This window comes from Vanessa tameamea, chromosome 6 (genome assembly GCF_037043105.1).
Source record: "Vanessa tameamea isolate UH-Manoa-2023 chromosome 6, ilVanTame1 primary haplotype, whole genome shotgun sequence".
NCBI lineage: Eukaryota > Metazoa > Arthropoda > Insecta > Lepidoptera > Nymphalidae > Vanessa > Vanessa tameamea.
Window position 1 is genome coordinate 7418728 of NC_087314.1, and position 23295 is coordinate 7442022.

At 31.3% G+C, this 23295-nt stretch overlaps 2 protein-coding genes across 21 annotated transcripts in view; one reads left to right on the forward strand and one right to left on the reverse strand.

The window, feature by feature from the left end:
- Nucleotides 1–23295, reverse strand: part of LOC113393579 (programmed cell death protein 2) — a 324102-nt gene that overhangs the window by 147429 nt on the left and 153378 nt on the right. The window lies entirely within an intron of this gene.
- Nucleotides 1–23295, forward strand: part of Sif (still life) — an 85524-nt gene that overhangs the window by 39598 nt on the left and 22631 nt on the right. For 12 of the 20 annotated variants that reach the window (XM_026630181.2, XM_026630188.2, XM_026630171.2 and 9 more), the window contains exons 21-24: nt 18992–19140; nt 20721–21000; nt 21080–21211; nt 22805–22987. In XM_026630181.2, coding sequence (XP_026485966.2) covers nt 18992–19140; nt 20721–21000; nt 21080–21211; nt 22805–22987 — 744 coding nt within the window. Of the gene's footprint in view, nt 1–9536; nt 9781–14440; nt 15581–18991; nt 19141–20720; nt 21001–21079; nt 21212–22804; nt 22988–23295 lie in introns of those variants that run through there. The other 8 variants (XM_026630190.2, XM_026630187.2, XM_026630182.2 and 5 more) reach the window with 7 other exon arrangements.

The following is a 23295-nucleotide window of genomic DNA, read 5'->3' on the forward strand; positions in this document are numbered from 1 at the left end:
TATTGATCATAACTTTGGCGATTGAAGTGGAAGGGTCCGCTTGGCCCCTTAAAATAATATTAATAAACCTGTTTTAGTGCGTCCCTACATTCCGAAATTTCAAGCCTCTAAGTCATATACGCTCCCTAAATGAAAACATGGGAAAATTGGTGTTTACTCCTCCCATGTTATTCTATACTCGTCACCACACCTTGTATCCGAGCAATTAGCGTGTTTTTTTTTAAATGTACCTCCAATAACACTTCTTATGTGCTAGTATTACTATTCTTAGGTTTTTTTATATTGATTCTTAGGTTTATAGTTGAAGATCCCTCATTAATCGGAAATGTAATACATAAAATTATGTAACCTTTTCTATTTAAAAAATAATACTAATACTTCATTTTTATATAATCTAATATCGTTGAATCACACAGAGCAGTGATATTGGTGAAAACCAAGTATGGTGACTTGAAAGACGAAAACATAGTATATTTATTCAACAACTTAACATGACATGGCATAAATTAAATATCTAAAAAAGTTTATTTATTTTTTCCGGATGACTTGGTTTTTCATTTAAATCACTACTTTCGTATTCGCCAATTTAAGTTTGTATTTAAAAAGAACAACAGATTTAAAAACAACTTACGGTGAGATAAAATTAAAATCGTCGTAGCACCCCGTAAACGCTCCGTAGAGCGTATAAATAGTTAAACAGCGCCGCGAGCCGCGTTACGCTGTAAACTTTATTTTTTATTCCAATTAAATTATTACATTACGGGATAACACATAAAGTACAGAAATAAACAACTGCTAATTATAAGGAACAAATTTGTGAGTTGAGTGCTTTCCAAATGAAAACCAATGTTGCTACATATAGTATACACGTGAATAAGCTATTTCACGTACAGCTTCAAATATACTTGAGGGCTTGAGGGCTTTGTGCAGACCCGCCTATGTGTAAGCCAGTGTAACTACAGGCACAAATGACATAACATCTTAGTTTTCATGGTTGGTGGTGCATTGGCGCTCTAATGGTTAAAGTTTATGGGCAGTGGTAACCACTTATCATTAGGTGGCCCATTTGCCCGTGCGTCAACCTATATAATAAATATATATATATATATATCTAGTCTTTCAAAATTTCCAAATAGTCTAACAAAACAGAATAAAACAAATGCGGTCAACTCTATGTTGATTGTGTGAATTCATTGGTTGGAATAATGGTGACTTTAAAATTTAGAATTTGCTTTTCACTTTCCCCTCTTTGGATATAGGACTCCTCCAGCTTCATCCAGTTTTTTATTTTTCGCCTTTATAATCCATTGTGCGCCCGCCATAGCTAGTCATCTGTCCAACGTTTCTCAGGCCGTCCTGTACTAATTCTCTTGCCATTTGGTCCGACTGGACCATTGTGCCTTTTCTTTTATCCGTCTCTTGTCGTTATATCGCGCCAGGCTTCCTGAACATCATCATTATAACTTAAGAGCGTAATGAGGTACACCTGTTAGTTTCGTTTTGCTTCACTTCTTATAATAATGCCAATCATATAACAAGATAATGAAACGCTTTCGAGTAAATTCAAATCTATGCAACGAAGTTGTCTTTTGAGTTCTATCGTTATTTAATATCGAATAATTATTATTTTCCTTGACAGGCGTAAATTACATGGTTTATGTTTAATATATATGTGTACATACGTGATGAAATCTGACGCAGAACTGGCTCAAACCGCCCACACTTCACCTGATCTTGTCGGTCCTACGAGTAGCTCTAGTTATTTTATTTGTGAAACCGTAGGCGCGAAGGAAATACTGGCCTCTATAACTATATATATAAACAAAGAGCTTATGTGCAAAGGTGAGTGAGCTTTATCTGTCGCAACACCAGAGGCAGATTAGATTCGAATTTATTGATGAATTTCCTAAAATTTTATGTTGGTTTTTGAGGTTAAATTAAATTTATTCCAAATAATATCTTTACGGAAATCGATTTCCTTTTCTACTTTTATAGCTTTTTAAAAAAAAAAATTACTAATTCCTTAGTTATGATTTATATATCTGGATTTCTATTTAAATTAATTATTGTTTGTGATTTTTTTTGTTATATTTCACGAAGTTTGAATGTGTCATATTACATGATTCTATTTGTTTGAATTCTAATTGAATTCTAAGATATTTTAATGGATGTAGATTGATTAATAAGTAAGAAAGCTATTTACATTTTTATTTAATCTTAAAAGCTAAATTTTACTCAGGGATTTAAAAAATGTCTCATTATAGCTTGTGATGGTTCTGTGATACAACTCTTTATTAACCTATTCATTGTTTATGTAAGTAGGTCATATAGTTACGCTGGAAATTGTACGATACCTAAACTAGGTAAGTCGAGTAGCGTTTACCGCTTCTATAAGGGAATTTCTGATACAAAGTGTATTCGTTAATCCAAAATACATTGTTAAATGAAATTGTTTTACGTGATTATAATGTTTACTAACAGCAGTAAATGACACGCTATTTGGCAAATCCTTCGCTCTTGTTGCGTATACGATTTGATCTTATACCACCATTCCCTTCCAATGCGAGTTGGTAAATATTATACGTGTGATTTTCATCCGACCTATGTGGGCTTCGTCTGTATGTTTTTTTTTACTAACAAGCAAAAATTAAACACATTTAATTGAGCCCACATTCTTCGGTTAATGCACACGTACCGCTTTTTAGTGTAATTACATAACAATAAATAATATAATATTATGTATATATTTATATGTTAACTTTAATTTACTTTTTTTATCTTTATCAAAATAAATTATTCCATAATGTACTGTATTTTAAAAATATTAAATGGAAAACAAATAAGATAAATTATGTGAGGCGTGAATAGGATACATTCTAGGGAACATCTGTCTGAGTACCGGCTTCGCAGCCTAGTGGCTCCGGATTACTATGATTGATTAAATCCGACTATACATAGTATATAAAATGTATAAAGAAGTATCTCCTTATCGACTTCAGTGGATATTTTAAACACGAGAAAGGCAAATATTTATAATACTTCGAAACAGTTTCTGTTACATATACATTAACTGTTACATAACATTATAGTTTAATGTTCAAAAGAGTAATCTCTTAAATCATTCATCTTAATAAAAGCTTTTTTTTATATACGAAAACATTATATTAGGCTCACAAATATAATAACCGCAGAGTGCAAACTCTATTATGCAAACTGAAAAAATTACACTTTGTTCGACAGCGTTCGCTATGTAACGGGATATAGTTACTGAATGTTTATTTTTGAACGCCGCAACCCTGTCTGCCTTACGGATACTGAAAATTGTGTCACGGTCGGTTCCTATTGATCTCACTTCTTCACTGCGACAACCGAGCCGTTCACTGTCTTTTCCGCTTAGAACGGGACTAATTAATAAACGGAATAATAATGTTTCTCAGCCCATTGCACACAGTGACAACTTTTTGAACAAAGAATCGTTTGAAGAATATAAATTTAAATCAAGCTTTTGTTTTATCATCTTAAAATATATCTTTTTAACTGCGCAAAAAATAAATCTTTTGTAGAAGTGGGTAAGGTACATTTATTTATTATAGTCTCATTAAATTTATCATTTACCCCCTCGGTAAAGGATGGTTTCTTAATTTATTCAACGTTTAAAGTAAAATAATTCGTCTTGTTTCTTGCTGATAGTACTTTTTGTTATATTTATGTTTTGATAGTACTTTAAACTGGCCGAAATATTTTGTTATTTATCTTTTACAAAGATACACGTTATATACACAACACAACCACAACCTTACACCCCAGTAAACCTTCCCTTGACTTAAAATTTTAACCTAGATCATAGTGAATAGTTAACGTTAGTATAATAAGCTATAATGGCTATAAATTGCTTTAAGCGGATTAAAATTGTTCAAAGAGAGTTTAGATTTTAAAAGACGTATTAGTCACAAGAATTCATTCGACTACTTTTCCTATTTCTCGCTTGCAGTTACGGTAGTATTGTTGAAGAGCTTGTCGAAAACAGATATCGACGGACAAGATTTATTTGATTAAACGAAGCGAGGGTTACGACGTAGTTTGCTTGTATTTTATGAATATTTCAGTTAATTTTGATAAGGGTACACGTTTAAATATATTCTATTGTTGAATAGTACATAAATTACCTTTTAATTATATAATTGTATTATCATATAGTAATAAGCTGTATATATGCTCGATTGATGTTTTTGTCGCGTAGAGACGGACGAACTTTCTACTTTTACTGTAGTTCCGCTAAGTTTGTACGCTTCACAGCATTTGTTCAATGTAACACATAACTTTCATATTATTGATTTACAAACTATCATATCACTCGCAAAATAACTAATCTTTATTTTTTCTTATAAGCCATTCAAGTACTTGATGCGTTTCATATATTTTGATTAAACATGTCGACCATATGTTAAAACAAAAGCTAAAGCCTTTTATTTAATAAGTTAATGATGAATAATTATATAATAATTATATAAAACGAAGAAGGACTTTATCCTTTACCATTAGCAGTACAAAATTAATCTTCATAATCAGTTCAATAAGTTGTACGTCCATATTTCCTTAACGTCGTTGTTAACTTGCCTTTGTCTTTGTTAATTTAAAGCTCAATTATACTGATAATTCGTCCTCTCGATTTAAGTAACAGGGCGCACTGACTCCTCAGAAATTAGGAGTTTTTGCCAAAAAGCAACCTTTTAAAACTATAGTGACGTATTAAAATCATTAAGAGTAGACCTATAAATTTAAAAGTAAAATTGTCAATATAACATTTATTTATTTATTATATTATAATGTGTTAAAGTGTTACATTATTATTAAGCAGTATGTTACGGTTCTCAATTTTTCGACGTACTGAGACTATAATCTAACGCTATTGAAAATTACGGTGACATACATACATACATATGTGTATAATATGTTACTATAAGTGGGTTATTTTTTTCATTTTTTTTGTTTGAATTTTATAATAACCAAAATATTATTCTTATCGTTTTTTTCTGAAAACGAAACGAATATTTTCTTAAATTTATAACTTACCATTCAGAAGTTCTTGTTCGAAGAAATCTTAAAGCATTGATACGTGCCCTTTCTTCCTTCCTTTGATCCTTTTGGTCCGAATTTTCGAAAGTTCATGTTGACAAATATTTATACCGTGACGATGTTATTAAAAAGTATGTACTAAATATTTATGTATGTTAACGAAAGGGTAGTTTTTTACATATATTGAGAATTGTTACGTAATCTTACTCGATTATGAAACTTATATTTTACAATATTAAAAAGTTGTATAATGACGTCAAATAGAAAAGTCGATCGCTTAGTGAGACAAACTTGTTCCTTACTTATTACTTTACTCTCTTAACGGGTTCCATTAATATTGGAGATGTGTGATAATGGGGCTTTGTGCAGGCCGTCCGGTTAGGTATCACTCACTTATCGCAGTATACCGCAAAACAGCAATACTTAGTTTGTGTCGTATTTTTGGTATGTATAATAAAGTGTTAAATAAATAACTAAGTTATTATTTTTAATATTACGGATTTCAATGGATATACTGAGCTACGCTTTCATAGCAAAAAGAAGGAATTCACCGCGTATCACAATAGCAACAATAATCCCCATGTACAACCCTTATGAATACTTCAATTAAATAGTATTTTTAATAAGTTAATTATTATTTTTTAACAGGTTAATGTAATAGTTAAATACTTCGACTATGGAGTATTGTATGTTATAAAAATTGAAACCTTGAATTGTCTGAATATATCAACAATTCCTTACAAACAAATGAAGACATAAATATCTATTGTACGAGTTCAAAACAAATAGGCGTAATTTTTTATTGCTGACGTAACAAATGGACAGAAAAAATTGCTTTTTCTAGACATTTTTCTCCGGAAATACCCCAGTTATCGTATGACGTACAATCCTAAGTAGATGTGTAGCAAATGTGTTTAATACATTGTATTGCTGTGCTCGTGTTTGAAATGTGAGATATGTTATAACTGTTGTGATTGTAGTCACGAATGTTTTCACATATTAAATCTCATATTTGACTGATTCGAGTGATCAATGCAGTCGTTTAAAATATGGTTTTTGCCCTTGTATGTCCTGCCAGAGCCGCTATCTATGTGAGGACTACATTCGGCTAGTTATCTGTTAAAAATATAAGTTTTAGGTTAAATTTTAGTATAAATTTTTTTGTACTTTAATTTTCTTTTTTTTTTTGCACTCTGTCTAATTACATATCTCTCTTTTTCAGGTAAGTAAATACAAGATATCGACCTTCAACTGTAAGTACGCATGATATTTTATTTTCTTTTAAAACTAAAGTTTTGAGTTAGGACAAGAGCGAAAAGAATGTACCTACTCCATACTGAATACGGTTTTTTTTTCTTTATTTTCTCACATTTCGGCAATGTTTCAGCCAAATGGTAAAAGCTTTTAGAAATATACGACACGGCTTACCTATCCTAATGGTAATAGTGAATCGTACTGTAGTATTTTCTTTTTCTTAAGTCCTCGACAAAAATAAACAATATGCTTGAATATTCATGACTACGAAAAAGCATTGTTAAGAAGGTCAATACTCCTAAATCCTAGTCTTATTATCGTATATTTGCAATTTTTACTCGAGTTTTATATTTATCTAAATTTATTTTATAAAAATATAAATATACACCTGGTAGTCGTTTGTAATGAAACAGCCAAAAAAAGGTATTAATAAATATGTTTATCTTTTAATTCAAGCCAAATTCTAATTCAAGGCATAAACACGCCGCTATAATACCTAATTTCATAAAGTGTAGAATATAATTATAATTAGAGCGGATATTGTGACGTAATATACTTGACAGGTTATTCGATGAGGTTTTGAGTTTAAATTTAGTCTCATTACGTACTACCGCTTCTACTCCCTTTAGGCGTCAATGCAGTGGGTTGCGAAATTCAAGTTAGTGTTAAAGCTGGGGGGCTCTGACGCTTCTGATGCTGGCGGTGGGCCTGCTGTCGCATCGCCTCACTCCGTGCACGGTGCAGGGAGGCACGAACTCACGCCTGCGCTTAGCAACCAACGCCATATTATTCCCTTGTAATGTACTTTCGGTTCGTTTGCTCGTTCAATTATCTTTAATATATTAGATGACTCAATGATGACGTGAATTCAAAGTTTTATTCAAAAGTATTTATATCCTATGAAGACAGATATAGTTGATACTTGATAGTTGAGAGTATTTTGTATTATTAAAAATATGAAGCTATATTATATAGGTCACAAAAATATAGTTACTTTTATTCATAATGTCAATCCAAGGACCTCAACAACTGATTCAATTTGACCCCTAATCAGTACTTTACAAGCTCAACCTGCCAGCGACCTATATTTCTGGGGCAATTTATTTTTCTAACCATACATTTAAAAACATTATATGATACAAATTCATACTAATTTTTTTTTATATGGCATGTAAAGTGAATAATAACAAAAAAATTGCCATTTAAGATGAATATTTAAATATCAAAAAATATCTAATAATGAATGAATTATTGATTAATATATTTAAAAACACATACATACTCGTATCAAATTAATAAGTCTTGCTTACAAAAAAAACATTGTTTAAAAAAATGAATGAGTAAAAATTCACATATAATCCTAATGTCGATTATATTTTGTTTTCACGTTAACCACGATCATATGTTATTCTAATTTATTAGTTAATTTATCAGTTAAATTATATTATATGCTTATAGAGATAAAACTCCTATTGTGTCCACATACAAAAAAGTATATAAGGGACACATAAATACTCTTAATACTCCATTAAACTTAAACAAGAACTATGTTATATTCATACTTCATTTTAATAAAAAATGTTGACAGCTGTAACAAATCAGGCAGTATGCATAAATAAAATTATTTATCAAAACTTTATTCTATTTAACAAGTAATATAAAAGGATGAAGAAAGATATAACAACAAATTTCCAAAGGGGATGTCATCCACCCTTATTTCCAGACACATTTTACAAGCCTCGCTGCACATGCATGTTATTATGTTCCAATATTATTATGACACACATAAGTATGTTCCGTTATCGTGCATATTCTTGCACTCGTATTTGATCTACGATCGTCGACATACATTTTTTATATTATTCTAGATATGCTCCGGTTTCACATTATATTGATCCTATTCATCGGAATCATACAGATTTATATTGATTGTCGTTTATGGATTCCGTTCGGCTCTTTAATCATATTGACTAGAAGTTATGTTAACGACTATTTAACCTAATAAAAAATACCGGACAGATTCAGAAGGTGCTTGTAGTTCCCGAGCTTTCTTTCATATAATATTATTAGCTTTATAATATAAATATACTATAATAACCGCTACATAATGACCGCCACTATGTGTTTTATTATATCTTATAAAAAAATCAAACGTGATATTTTAATGTAATAATTTGTTTCGTGAAATAAAGTCACCATATTTGAAGACATGAATTTGCGAAATTTCATAAATTTAATGTCAAGCTCGGCGATAACCTTAATTTGATGAACGATCATTACAACCGTTTTTATGATGTCATCGTGATCATAATAAACGAAAGACGTGAAAAAACGGGCAAAATTTACATCAATCAATATCTGTTCGTATTATATATTCTATGAATCTTTATTGTGTAAATACCGGTACAGATGCTTTCATCCTGCCTTCATTCGTAAATATAAATACCATTTTATAACTTTCTGCTTTCTATTTTTATAAAATAGAGAGTAAAATTATGTCTCGTTTGAACCTCACTTAATAGATGTCACGGCCTCAAGATAATTTACTATAGCAAATTAGATTATAGCTGTCGTTGCGAACAAACTTTAGCAATACTTTCATTGGGAAACATTTTTATGTTTCGAAATAATCAAATAAAAAGTATTATATATTACATGGTAAATCAATGTAGTCAAGTACTTTATATGACAATTTTACAATACCTAGTCTTCGGTCAGTTTTTGTAAACGTACAATCGGTTTGAGTTATTCCTTCTATTTAAACAAAATACACTGGAAAATAAAATAACTATAATTTTAATTAGACATACTTAATAAATTATTTATATTGAAATTAGTAAACATAATTTTTACTTCTTAGTAAAAATTACATTCCTGTAAATAATCATCATTGGTTAGTACATCATATATATAAAATAAAATAAAATTGTATGCAATGTAGTCGAGTCACAATGAAAGCAATTTCCATGAACGAGCTAACTTGTCTTAATAGAGATTTGATAAGTAATACATTCATTTCGTTCGATTTAAGGAAATTTAATGAAAGGCTTGGTCGGCTCTGTGTAGTACTAGGCGAGTAATGCAGGGCACACAGGCGCCGCGGTGCCGCCCGCCCGCAGGCGCGCGTGTCCCGAAACCGCCCGAGGACTTACGATCGTTTCTCTCCGAATCGTAACGAAGTTCGACGATCGCAGCCACCCTCTGTCGACGCGTGCCGGATCCAGTCGCAGTGAGGGCCGCCTGGGCGTTGGAACAGTTTTCCGTGTACCCAGTGCTCGGTTATGTAACTGAATAAACTTATTTATTTATCAACTTAAAAATATCTTTAGAGACGTTTGTGATAAAATTGCAGAGTATGATGTTGAAATCCAATTAGATATAATTTCCGATAGCGTGTGTTAAAGTGATGTGTACCTCCGCCTATCCTCGCGGCTATAGACATTGGCACAGGTTTATCGTTTCGTTCAAAAATGTTATTTCAATTTTATTGTGATCGACGTATTCATTTATACATTTTTTAAATTGTGTTATTAAAACGTAAGGTCATATCCTATAACATGAGACGTGTCAAATAAAATTAATAGTTTAAAAACTTGTCAACGATCTAAATGATTCGGAATACAATGAACATTTTTAATTTGTCACACGCCGGGCCATGCTCGTAATTGCTGTTCCAATTAAAAGAACAAATAGAACAACACAAATAGAAATTTGGCGCAATGCAGGACGCTTGTATGAAGAGATCTATATAGTTGTTCACAGCTTTCAGACCTGTTAATGGTTTTTAAATAAATTCACTCGAATTATATACAAAAATATGCCTTAGCTAAGAAACTTCGGCAATACAAAACATAAATTTACATCTAGATCGTTTCAGTGCCCTCATTGATACAAATTACAGACAACAATAGTGTAATTATTATTTGATAAAATCAATGAGTCATTAACCTTCGTTCGATTTTAATTTTCCATTATAAACAAAGGAATGATAAATTTATATCGTTTCAAAAATATAATGTTATATTTCGTAATGAATTTGTATGTGATTTTGAGTACTAAGCAATAGCATGTATTTAATAAGTAAAGTGTTACTTGAATTGAAATCTTTTATCTGTCTTATTTCGAAAAAAGATGATCAAATAATAGATTTAAATTGCAGATAATATTTTAGAGAGATCAAGGTAAAGCAGGATTATCTCGTAAATAAGTGAAGAGCTTTCAGCACTTTAAACTTGTGTAGAATCAGCAAACACAAGTGTCAAACATTTGTATGATGCAAAGCTCGGCGACAATACTTGACCTAAAAGCGTACACAGAGAATTCTATCTAATCTTGAGGTTTATTTTTTGCGTTGCACACCTTCACTTTAATCCAATTTGTAGTTTAGTTGCAAAAAAACGCCGCCGGGTCACTTCCGTCAATTCAAAATCAAGAAATACTTTATTCAAGTAGGCTCACATACACATATGAATGTTATGCTACAGAAATAATTTTAATGTAAAGTAACACTGGTTCAAAAAGCAGATTCTTTTCAGAAACGGTAAGAGATTCATTTTCTCAAATAAAATTTCATTGTAAATTAAATACAATTTAATTTATAAACCCCGTATGTAGTATTCGTTCATTATGTCTGTTTTTATCGTTAATAAGTTATTGTATTGTGTAATAAATCTTATTTGGTAATGTGCTTTAACATAAGATTTAAATACACAATATTACATTTTCTCACATATACGGAATCAAACATATAACTATTCGGCATAATTTACTATTCAGCACTCATCTTGTAATTTTATAAACGTTATTTTTGCCTAAATTCTATAATATTTCTTTTTCAGAAATATCTGTATAATTTTTAATTATAGATTGCATAATTATATAAATAATTAAACAATTTGGCTTAAATTAACGACGTCAAATTATGTACATATGTCGTAGGAATGAATTTACGTTTAATTAGGTAAATTTAATTAACGGTTTTTATATTTAGCATAAAAATAATGAACAAATTCACAATTTTAAATACCAAACCTTATACTAATTAACTTAATGACACATATATAATTGCATGTACGAAGTATTTATTTTGAACGAAAGTTTCTGTCTACTATTTGAAATATAATTATTTTAAGTAGTTAGTTTAAAACTTGTTTAGGGACATATAGTTATATATATTATACCATACGTAATAAGACAGATATAAGATTACGTTTAAGTATGTAATTCTATATATTATTAATCCAATATAATCTTATTTTTGAGTGACTCAGTTTGATTATCTCAAATATAAAGTATAACGAAGATTAAATTAAATACATCGTTAATTTGACATGGCTTTACACGAAACAAAACGTCTCATTTCATCTCAGCCTTCTACTACTACTTATTAATTAAAAATAAAGCAAGTAATTTAATTTACCGATATTCAGTAAAAAGCGAAATTGATTATTATTCTCAACTCATTTAAAAATAACAATGAGGCTATTAGATTCAGACTTGCGTCTTATCTGCAACGAATCTACCAATTGTTCCTTAAGCTTCGTAATTAAAACCTTCCGATATTTTAACGACACCACAAAGCACAAGTTTCAAACAGTCTACCGCATCTAACAATAATTCAAGTTTAACTGTTGGCTTTAATTACATGAAAATTGTAAGCAATTAACTAGTTGTAACTTTGTAAACGTAGACATCGTCAACAGTAATAGCTGTCTTGGGATGTGTGATTGCTTGGGGCTCACTTAAAACCTACAATTACAATGATATAGAAATTATATATCAGAAGAAACTGATCTATATAAAGCTGAATATATGTATTGTTTATTGAAATACTATAAATAGAATTGAGATCCACTTATAGGTACACGATGTCGACTCGATAGACCAAATGCAATGTCGCTTTGCTGTGGTATAACACGCCCTACTTCCCTTGGGACGCGCCGGCTGTTAGCTTAATTAAAACGTGACAAAACTATAAGAAATACATCATTTTCACGCCATGAGTGAGCACAAAATAGCACATTAGATTTTTTTCTGTATTACTTAATTTAGGTTATAAATCTAGTTACCACTAGTATAATATAAAGAACGTAACTTACATGGTCAGAATAATCCTTCATTATTTACGCCTGTTGAATCGCTATTATTATTCTTTTAATTCTTGTCACAATCATTGCAATTTATGCGACATTTAAAAGCTTGAAATATAATTTAATATAATTAGTAAAGTATACATTCCTAACTTATTATTATTTCTCTATATCGTTGTTATATCGTGATTACTGTCTCATATCTTAGTCAAATGATTAATAAATTTGAAAACAGCTAAAGGGAAGTAAAATTAGTATGTCCTTTTTGATTGTAATTAGAAACAGAATAAATCACACGATGAAGGCGGCGGCGTCTGTTTTATAAAGCTAGTAAATGACCACACATCAGAATAGTCGTTATTTTACTAAATGTACTAGTTTTCTATTAAAAATATTAATAGCATATAAAATATGCACACAAAATCTCCGTACATATTTCAAATGATATGCAAATCTGAATTACATGTAATGACCGATTAATATCTGAACGAATATCGAACGCTTATTCACAATAATATCGTTTATTCACAACAAAAAAATTAATATCAAATTTATTACATAGAAACAGCTTTTAAATAGTTAAATTGTTTCAGATATTTCAAATGAAACGTACATTTATCAGTCATGATTATGACTAGACTATTGGACTAAACTAAATGTAAATGACGTCATGGTAAATTTGATAAAGAATTTTATTTTTTATTATGAAGTCATTATTTTTTATCAAAAATTGTAATATACCTGTTAGATATTATAATAATTTAGACTTATGCTGTGAATTATCAAAACAAATTAATATTCTAATGTGATTGTTGTTTGTTGGGTTTTAATATTTGGTTTATAATATTTAGGGTTATATTACAAGGTTTGCTTACCATTGCTGTTTTTGTAGTGGAGTCATATAATTGTATCTATAATATAGTTTGTAATATGATTTAAATGATATTTATATATACGTTACTTTCGATGTGCAATTTAACATTCCCTATTCAATAATAGAATGACATTTAATTTGAAAAAGTTATAATTCATTTATAGCTATCTCGCAGCACACCTAATTTGACCGATTTGCATCAGCGTTCGTTTTGTTTTTTTCCCTAACGATCCTCGACTTGCATCGTAATTATTCATAGTCTAGTTTTCTTTAAGGTTTTCTTCTAAAACTAGTTACTTGAAACAATTTTAATTACATAAGTACCTGTAGTAGAAATATTTCTTCGATATATACTCATTTTATATAATGTAAAGTGTCTATAAAACATGAAAAAAAAAAATGATAAATATTAATTATAATATAAAATAATTATAATCTTATAATAAATAAACTTACTTACCTTTAGTAAAATAGGATAATTGACTATTCGGCCGAAATTTGGAATAATTATGAACTTAGTTCATATTTATTGAAACTTTTCTTTTTTATACGTCTTTAGCTTTGTTTTATTTAAATTCTAAATTTAAAATAGACATATATTTATTATTTCACTTTGAACCTTGATTAATAAATATTGGCGCACTAATCTACATCGAACATTATTTAATTTTTAAAAAACAAAACACTATATATATATTTATTTAGGAAAACAACAATAAGAAAGAAAGCTTGTAAAACAATTACCATGTTAGAAATCTTTTATTAATAGCATAAACTGTATGATTTATTTCGCTTTACCACAATTCCTTGACAGCTTGTTAGAGTCCATTTCAGAGAGTAAGCTATTTCAAATGCAGACCCACTTAAATTTTGCATTGGGTCTTCGACAACTTGTTATTCCGCTTATATTTTCCTTTACATTTTTTGTAAAAAGTATTTTACCGGGTCTTTACATAATGTCTCGTATTTTTTATAATTACATTATAATGCTATTTATTCGTTACTTTAAATTAATTCACATTTCATGAATAATCCTACATAAGTGCATACCTTATGTTTGTATACTGAAATTATGTTTCAATAACACAAAATAATCAGAATTTATTGTCATGTTGATCACATAACATAATCTACATAAATTCCACAGAGCCTTTCAGCAATTTAGACACTGAAACGGCTCCGTTTATCTTGCCTTGTAAGCAATTCAATGAAACTTCAACCGTCTTAGTATTCAAGATGACTTTAAATTTTAAAATATCTGTAAGATGCAAAATGTGATACAACAAAGTTAAGTGTAGTAGACGTGAAGACAGAACAGAAAAAAGAAGCGAATTACTTGTTGCTCGTGATGAGGTGACGCTCACGCGCCGGCCGCTGACGCCGCTCCTCGCCAATGATGGTGGAGACGCAACGCGTGCCGCCGCCCCGATGTGCGCGCGTGCCCGAGCATCGTGGAAAACCTGCGTCTGCTTCCGCGCCACCCTCGCTATCTGGCAGCGGCACAGTGATGCACCTCCGCCGCCGACGCCACAAGACTGTTCACTTTGGAGAAAATCTCCTCATGCAGGTTTGCGCCGACCGTGCCCACTTAGCAGCGCTCGGAGCAAGAGTACCGGATATTTCCTTTTGTCATAAAGCTCATACCGGTGTCACCAAAGGAGACGCACGCTTCTGTTGTGTCGCGCACCATTGTTGCTTGGCTGCTGGTGCCCTCGTGGCTCTGACGTCAAACGGACGGCCGAAACCGCACCGGGAGCGGAGTGTAGACTCTCATTCGAGTGGTGGCGAAACCGCAGACAAAGGAGAAGGCGGTGGCGGTTCGGTAACAAAGGAACCAAAGCGCAAAGCAAAACACCACCACCATCATCATCATCACCATCACCACAAGGTACACTCCTGTCCTTATCACGATGTTGCACCTCCTCCAGAAGACGAACGTGAAGAAAAATCACTGGTACCAAAGAAAACCGTTTCGCCTTACCTCTATATACCTAGCAAATTAGAACCCAATGTGCAACAATTGTTCAGTTTCATAGAAAGCGTACTAAGTGCGTGGGCTGCAGAGGAAGGTCTTACGAGCACCGGCGAGTATTCCGAGCCAGACGAACGTATAGTTCGTCGGCGTAAGTTAAACAAGTATAAGAAACGTACAGATGTACTTAACATACGAAGAATCGTATATGAAGTATCAACGTTACATGGTGCAAAGCTGTTAGGGAATGTAAGGTTTCGACATTATCATTGGAAAGGAACAGCTCAAACTTGCAATGAAGCTTTTCTCAGGAAGGTGAGTTCATAATTTTTTAATCTAAATTATGAATTAAAAAGATTATGTAGGCAAAAAAGTTAATATTCTGTGTATAAATAAATTTATTAATGTGATGGTAAGATGAGTTATACATTTATGTGAGCTAAAATAAGATTAAGTCTTATATATAAAGACACATTGTCTACTGCAGGTTGCTTTAAAAGTTCCACTTGTGTACCTGTGAAGCTCAATAGGTTTCACAATAACCTTTACAATGGATAGCTTGAAGAATAAAAGCCAGTAAAATATAGCTAACATTTTGACCTTATTTTAGATTCCTCCACGAGGCTGCAATTTCCTTTTCTACTAATGAGGCCTTTTATTTACTACTCTATAGCTGAACCTAAGTATCTCTTTTCGCATTTTTCGACTATTCTTCGCGCCACAGATAATATCAGCTAAAAGAATTGAAATAAGTTAGCTCTTAATGATTGATATTTTTTAAATCTATTAATTGTTCTATTAATATATTTTGTTGGCTGGCAAAGAAAAAATATATAGTATTTTTGAACTAGTCATTTAAATGAAAATTATTTGTAGCGCGATGATAGTATTAGAGATCCGGCGTTGAATTATATAAACAATATACTATTTAATAATCAAATTATTATACAATTTATAAAGAAATAATATAATAAAAAAATATTTTATCACTTTTATTATTAATTTACGAGCATTCGCACAAGGATTGGGATAAAAGATATCATCTTTCAGAACTGAGAGTAAAAATAAAATCTGAAAAAGTTAAGTTTTTGTAAATAAAAGAATCTGTAGGTGTAATTTATTTGTTGGCAGGAAGAATTTCTCACTTATACAATTTACTGTTGTTTCCATATAATTAATCAAATTTTCAGTTTCAAGTTTCTAAGGAGCGGAATGGTTTGTAAGTAAAACGTTACTTATTACCTACTGAGAACTCGGATTTGACGATATATAGCTACTCAACTACACGCAAACGATTTAGCAATGCAAAAGTTTGTTTCGAAACTATGAATTCTGCCTTCAACTAAGCTTGCTATAAATAGGTATTTCATTATAAAGTTGCAGAATAATTTGCGATCTCGTTTTATGTTACTAATAATCCAAAACATTAAAACTTCACCATCCATTTTCGGTAAATGAAATGTAACTTACATGTAATGTAAGTAAATATAGAAATATATTAATGAATTTAATCTTGGATTGGATTTGTTGGAACATGGGCAGAGTGTCGTCTGACAAATTCAGGTTTCACGGTGTTTTCCTTAACTGCCGAGCACAAAATAAGAACATGAAGACTCTTTCCGATTCGTATAAGGAATTTTAGGATAAGAATATTTGAATTACTATCTATACGGTAATCCAATATTTGTATGAAAGAAAATTAGATTAAGTTGACGATAAATATCGACTTTGCGTCATTATGATGTTTGGTGTATGAGTTCTACTCATTCTTTTCGCTCGAATAAATACATCTAATGTAACAATGAGAATGAAATATTGAGTCGACATATATACATTTTTTAAGCTAAAACTTTTTTATTTTCTATTAATTATTCATAGTATGGTCAACTTTGTTTGGGTTTTTACATGGAATATATATCTCATTGTTTTCAAAAGTACGCCAGCGACGTCGAGTGCCATCGAGCGGAGTGCATGGTGCTGAGCCCTGCATGCGCTTTATAAAAAGAACCTTCCTTATTAACACGTTTTATAAGCTAATCCTGTAACTTTGTATGTAAATAAATCTTGCACCCTTATTTCTACATTTCCGCATATTAAAATGTTAAAGAGTTTTTGATTACGATATATACGTTTAAGTTGTCGTTTACGATATATTTTTCCGACGACTTATCCGCCTTCACTAATCTTATACCTATGCTTATATAAAGATTAATGAAGTTTTTTCAGTAAATATAAATGTAATATAACAATTGCTCATTTTTTTTTCATCTCAGAGTAAAGTAGTAGTGTTATTTATCAATACGGGAAGGAAGTATAAGAGGCTTATAAATGTCTTAGTTAAGTAAATACATTTTATGCCACAACCATATAATGAATAACGATAAAAAGTATTTACTTTTTTCAAATGAAGTTACTGCGGGAACACCCGTAAGCTTCTCTAACACTAATAACATAACGTGAAACACGATCATGATCACGGATCAGCGTTAATAATAATATATTAATTATTTAATTAAATTATTCTATAATAAATAATATAATAATTATAACTTAACTGTAGTATGTATTTATTTATATCTAGCTGCAGACGGCAAGAGAGGTAACAATTTTCAGTGCTGGAAATGAGGGCGCGAGTGCCGGTAAATTGCGTTATACTGTGAAATATAGCAAGAATACGTAAACGTATGTTTTTCTTCTTTGTAAATTTTTACATTTTAAAATTATTTTTAAAGTGTGTATTCACGACGGTTCAGTAAAAATTGTTTTCACATAAAGCACAAACACAATTTATTTTTCGATATTATTTTATGCTTACGTTACACGATCCCAATAGTGACGCAGTGTTTATGTGTGTAGAGTGCCACACTATTAAGGGTAATGCAATAAATATGCTTGTTTCACATTAAATAGGTACTCTTATATAAGTCCGTACTGTTAACACTTGTAGGTTTTATGGGTTTTATGAAAATAAAACACAGTCCAATAATTGGTACACTTCAATTTATAATATTCGGTAAGGTAAAATACTAGTAAGGTTAAATTATTGTTCACAGCGTAATTTATTACTATGATGATAAACGAAATTATTAATAATGAATTATAGAAATAAGGTATTGGTATATAAATCACTAAGATAAATATCATTGAGAATATTTACTATATGCCACATCAGCTGGGCGCCTATGTGCTACTTGTTAACAATACAGAAGACACAATGCAGTTCGTAACAAGGCTTAGCTGCCTTTAATAAATTAATTCTGCAAATGCTTAAAAGCATCCTATGAAGGTTAAAGAAAATCTTATGAGTACCAGGAAACTCTCATTTCGCCGCTGTACAGCGTTTTATCGGCCATGTTATGTATTTCTAAAGACGTAATTTCAAGGATGGTATTAAATGTCGCGACTGCAGCAATACAGTGCTATAAGCGTCGCTAAGCTCGAAAAGAAAAATAAATTTCTTTATTTCGTTGGATTAATTTTTAAAACGTTTCAAAATTACATTATGTCCTGTCTTTACACATGTAAACAAAGCAATGTTGAACAAGAACAATATACTTGTTTGAATTTTTACGTAAGTATTTATGTAAAATATACATAAATATTATGTATATTTGACATAAAAAATATTAGCGTAATTTTAAACTCTATAACATTTAACCAAATATCCTTAATATACTATATGCTGTGTATAATCCTCATTTCACTCTTATATTAATACCTACACAGATATCGGATGATGACCGCATGTCGCTGACCACAGCCGTATCTGATGAAGAGGAACCCGGTGAGAGCGCAATGAACTCTCCATACAAAGGCAAACAGACAGGCGCCGCTGCCGCTTCTTTCAATTGTACTGGTGCTGTCAGGAAGGCTGGGTAACTTACAATGTTTAATTCCTTATTTTTAATTAATTAAATTAATATTCCGTTTCCATACTTTTGACATGGAATTACAAGTAAAAGGATTCTTATTTAAAAGGAAAGCCCACACTTCCAGTACATAGATATAAACAAAACTGCTCTGAAAGCACCTGGGTATCCTAAGACTTAAAATTATTGTAAAAGGATGGGAAAAGATAAAAAAACAAAGAAAAGTGATATCGTAGAAAGTTGACGAGTTTCCTAGAGCCTACAGCGTCTTTTATATTCTTTAAGGCAACAATTCCTGTCCCATGAATCCCAAATGACCGGAGGGAAATCTTAGCCGTGACCCATTCAAAGACGCTGTAAAAACGTTGTGAAAGACGACAGGATATCTTACCTTCGACGAGTTCCTTCGAGGACTAATTTCTTTTACGGAAAGTCATTTGAGTAGCACCTTTTTAATCATTATAAAAGATTATTCAGTAATTTGTCTAAATAAAAAACTCATTTTCTAAATGGCCTCTGAATTTTATTTAATATTCAAATTAATTATATACATAAAATAATGCTTTATAAATTTATAACAGTTTTCAACAAAATTGAACCAATTAGTTAATTTATGTATAATTTTCACAAATTTTCACCAACCTGATGTTATATTTCGCATAACAACTTACCGGTGGTAAGGCTTTGTGTAGGCCTGTATGGGTCGATTTCACCAAATCATTACTATTCAACCACAAACATTCGGGTTACTATGTTTCAAGGTTCAACTAAACCAGTATAATTAAAGGTACACGGGATATATCTTAGATCAATGGTTGTAGCGCATTTATGGTGTAAGAACTTATGGCAAGCCCTTTGGGTGGGTACCACCCACTTACCATATATTCTACCGTCAAGTAGTAATACTTAGTATTGTTACAGATTTGAAGGGTGAGTGACCCCGTGTAGTAGTAATAAGCACGAGGGACATAAAATCTGAACTCCTAAGGTTTTTGGCACATTGGCGATGTAAGAAATGTTTAATATTTCTTAAGCGCTAATGTCTATGGGCGGTGTTACTTACCATCAGGTGGCCCATTTGCAAACCTATATTTAAAAAAAGGAATTGTATATACCTCTTTAGATATTAATCAGCCTATTAGCAAAGGAACCAAAGCATAAGACGGACCATTTTTTTTATATTCCTAAAATATAAGCATTTAGTATAAAATAAATGGATTGGTTGATTTGATTAAGCTACTTCATAGAAAATATCTTGGTTGTCTTTTTCAAAATTTATAATACAGTACATTAGTCTTACAATGGACAGTTGTTAATTGCAAATTATATTTATTTCAATAACTAGATTTTAAAATATGTACATTATATCAGTAAATCACTTAGAAGTAAGAAGCAAATTGTTAATTGTAATTATTAAATGTTTTTTGTACAAAATTACTGAAATGATTGCACGTACATTAACTTTCCAATACCCTTTATGTTTGTCACTCTTGAAATTTTAAAGTCATAGTTGATTTATACTTTAATGGTGATTTCGAATATTTAAAAAAATATCTATATTAATATAATGAATTTATTCCTAATAGATTTTTAAGCGTGAAAAAGTGGTTGCTACGCAAGAAACACCAAATTGAGCTTGCTCGTAAGCGAGGATGGAAGGGCTACTGGGTCTGCCTAAAGGGCACAACTTTACTTTTTTACCCTTGCGACTCTCGTGAAGGCCGTTCTGTGGAAGCGGCACCAAAACATCTCATTATTGTCGACGGAGCCATCATGCAACCTATACCTGAACATCCCAAACGTGATTACATATTCTGTTTGAGTACGGCTTTTGGTGATGCATATCTATTTCAAGCGCCGTGTCAGGTCAGTTGACTTTTATATTTAAAAATAGAAATTCATAGCAAAATCAGTTTTGTCTACAATTATTTTTCAAATTCCCTAGATTGAGCTCGAAAACTGGGTGAACAGTATACATAGTGCATGTGCTGCGGCATTTGCTCGGCATCGCGGCAAAACGGGAACGCTTCACCTACTTCAAGAAGAAATTTACCGTCTAGAGAAAGCGATTGAATCCGTAAGTAAATAATAAATAGAATGTAGGTAGATATTTTCTATTAATTTAAAACAGCAGTAAGCTTAGATGTTAGGGATTATAGATCACTTCAGTCTGCATTCGAAAGGTGCTGAATACAATGATACAATGCGGATACTGAGATATTATGCAAGGCTCGACCTCCACCGCTCGTCGGTCTGAACCAACAGAACTATTGTTTGACTAGTAGGAATCACTCACTTTTTTGTAAACTAATATAGATTCTTACGATTTTCAACTTTAAAGCATTGCATGAAGAGTCTTTTTTTAATAAAGATGAGTTCTCCAGTGTTCGGTATAAGACTTGAAGTGTGTACAATGTACCGGATCAAAAGCATTCACTATTTATGCACATAAATATCATTCTTGCTTCCAGTTAGCAACAAATACCTACTTATATACATATAGTAGAAATATTTTCAATATCAAGCTAAGATAAAAACGTTGTTATAGCACAAACATATAAAATAAGAATTTGAAAAATAAAATCTAATATCAGATTAGATTGTCTTTTTATATTAATTACATTCTCATTCCTGAACTTTTAACGGATTTATTAAGTAATTTACTACGAAATATTTATATTTTAAAGTAGCATTTAAACGTTATATATCAGAGAGTGTATATACGCTTAGCGTGTGCTAGCGGCGTGTGGTCTACGACGTTTCTCGTGCAAATCGAGCCAATTTCTGACCCGCATCGCTTAACCGCAACACGCATCAAAGCCTTTGCCGCAGTATCTGATCATTACACGTTCACCACAAACCTGTAAATGCTTTAATTCTTAGAAATCCTACCATATGGACTTTATTTAAATTAGGAAAGGAAATTAATTATTATTTAAACATTCATATATTTATCAAATAAACATTCCTTATGTTAACAATAAAATTAACTGAATTAAACGCTGCGATTAGATTAGCGCAGTATATCGTTTAGGATTGTTCATCTGTTATTTATATGTATGTATAGTGAAATTTAAATATATAGTATGTTACTATATAGTGACAATAAAATCGTTAAGATCGATTATGTATGTACCTAGCAGTAATACCTCAATAACAGTAATACCCCTGTGACCTAATATCTTAACTGACATTTACATTGCATAATTGCGATTCGAAACGATCTATTATCTTTATATTCTACCATTTGATTACATTCGATTCAAATAAGCAACAGTGAATTTTCACAATAACATATACCATGAAAATTGATTTGAACGTGATTATAATAATATATTTGATGGATGAATGAATACCGCCGACATTTCGTGTAAGATGTGTAGTTTATCGCGGGTTATAGTGATCGCAGGCATGTGGCGCGCGCTCATTAATATTCATGGAATACCTCGTGCCCTGGTACAGTTTGAGGGCCGCGCCTGCCGTCAAATTGTGTCATACTGAGCTATCTTTAACCGTAGCTGAAGTATGACATATGTATGTTGCATACTTCAACGAATTTATATTGTATAATTTAGAACACAGTTAAAACGTATTTTTTGACTCGCTAAAATAATATTTAAAAAAAATTAGAAAATATACCATTTTTGTAACTTTAATATATTTTATCTAGGATCACAAGTTGAAACATATGGCAGATCTGCAACAATCTGTTGTATCGGATCCGGAAACGAGAGCTCAGTTGGCAGTACAAATGCTGCAATGGGAAGAAAATCTGGAAAGACTACACTGCGAACAATTTCGACTTCGATGCTACATGGCCAGCCTGCAGAGCGGCGAGTTACCTAATCCTAAGGTAAAGGTTTGATTTAATTTTTTGGATTCATTGATCGAAATTAAAAACCTCTATTACTTAGGAATCATGAGTTCATTGGTTATTAGAAAACTGTTTAATTTTTAATAAACCTGTTTATTTTTGAGTATTTTTAAGGAAATAATAAAAAAAACAACCTTAAAGATGAAATGTAATAGTCAGGTTTTATTTTGTCGCCCGGCCGGCGATGCTGTAGAGGCCACTCTGGCCAACAGCAACTGTCCATTCGAAAAAAAAAATCATTTTTTATTAAACAACGGTTTAGTCCAAGCTATGAGCGTAATACATTA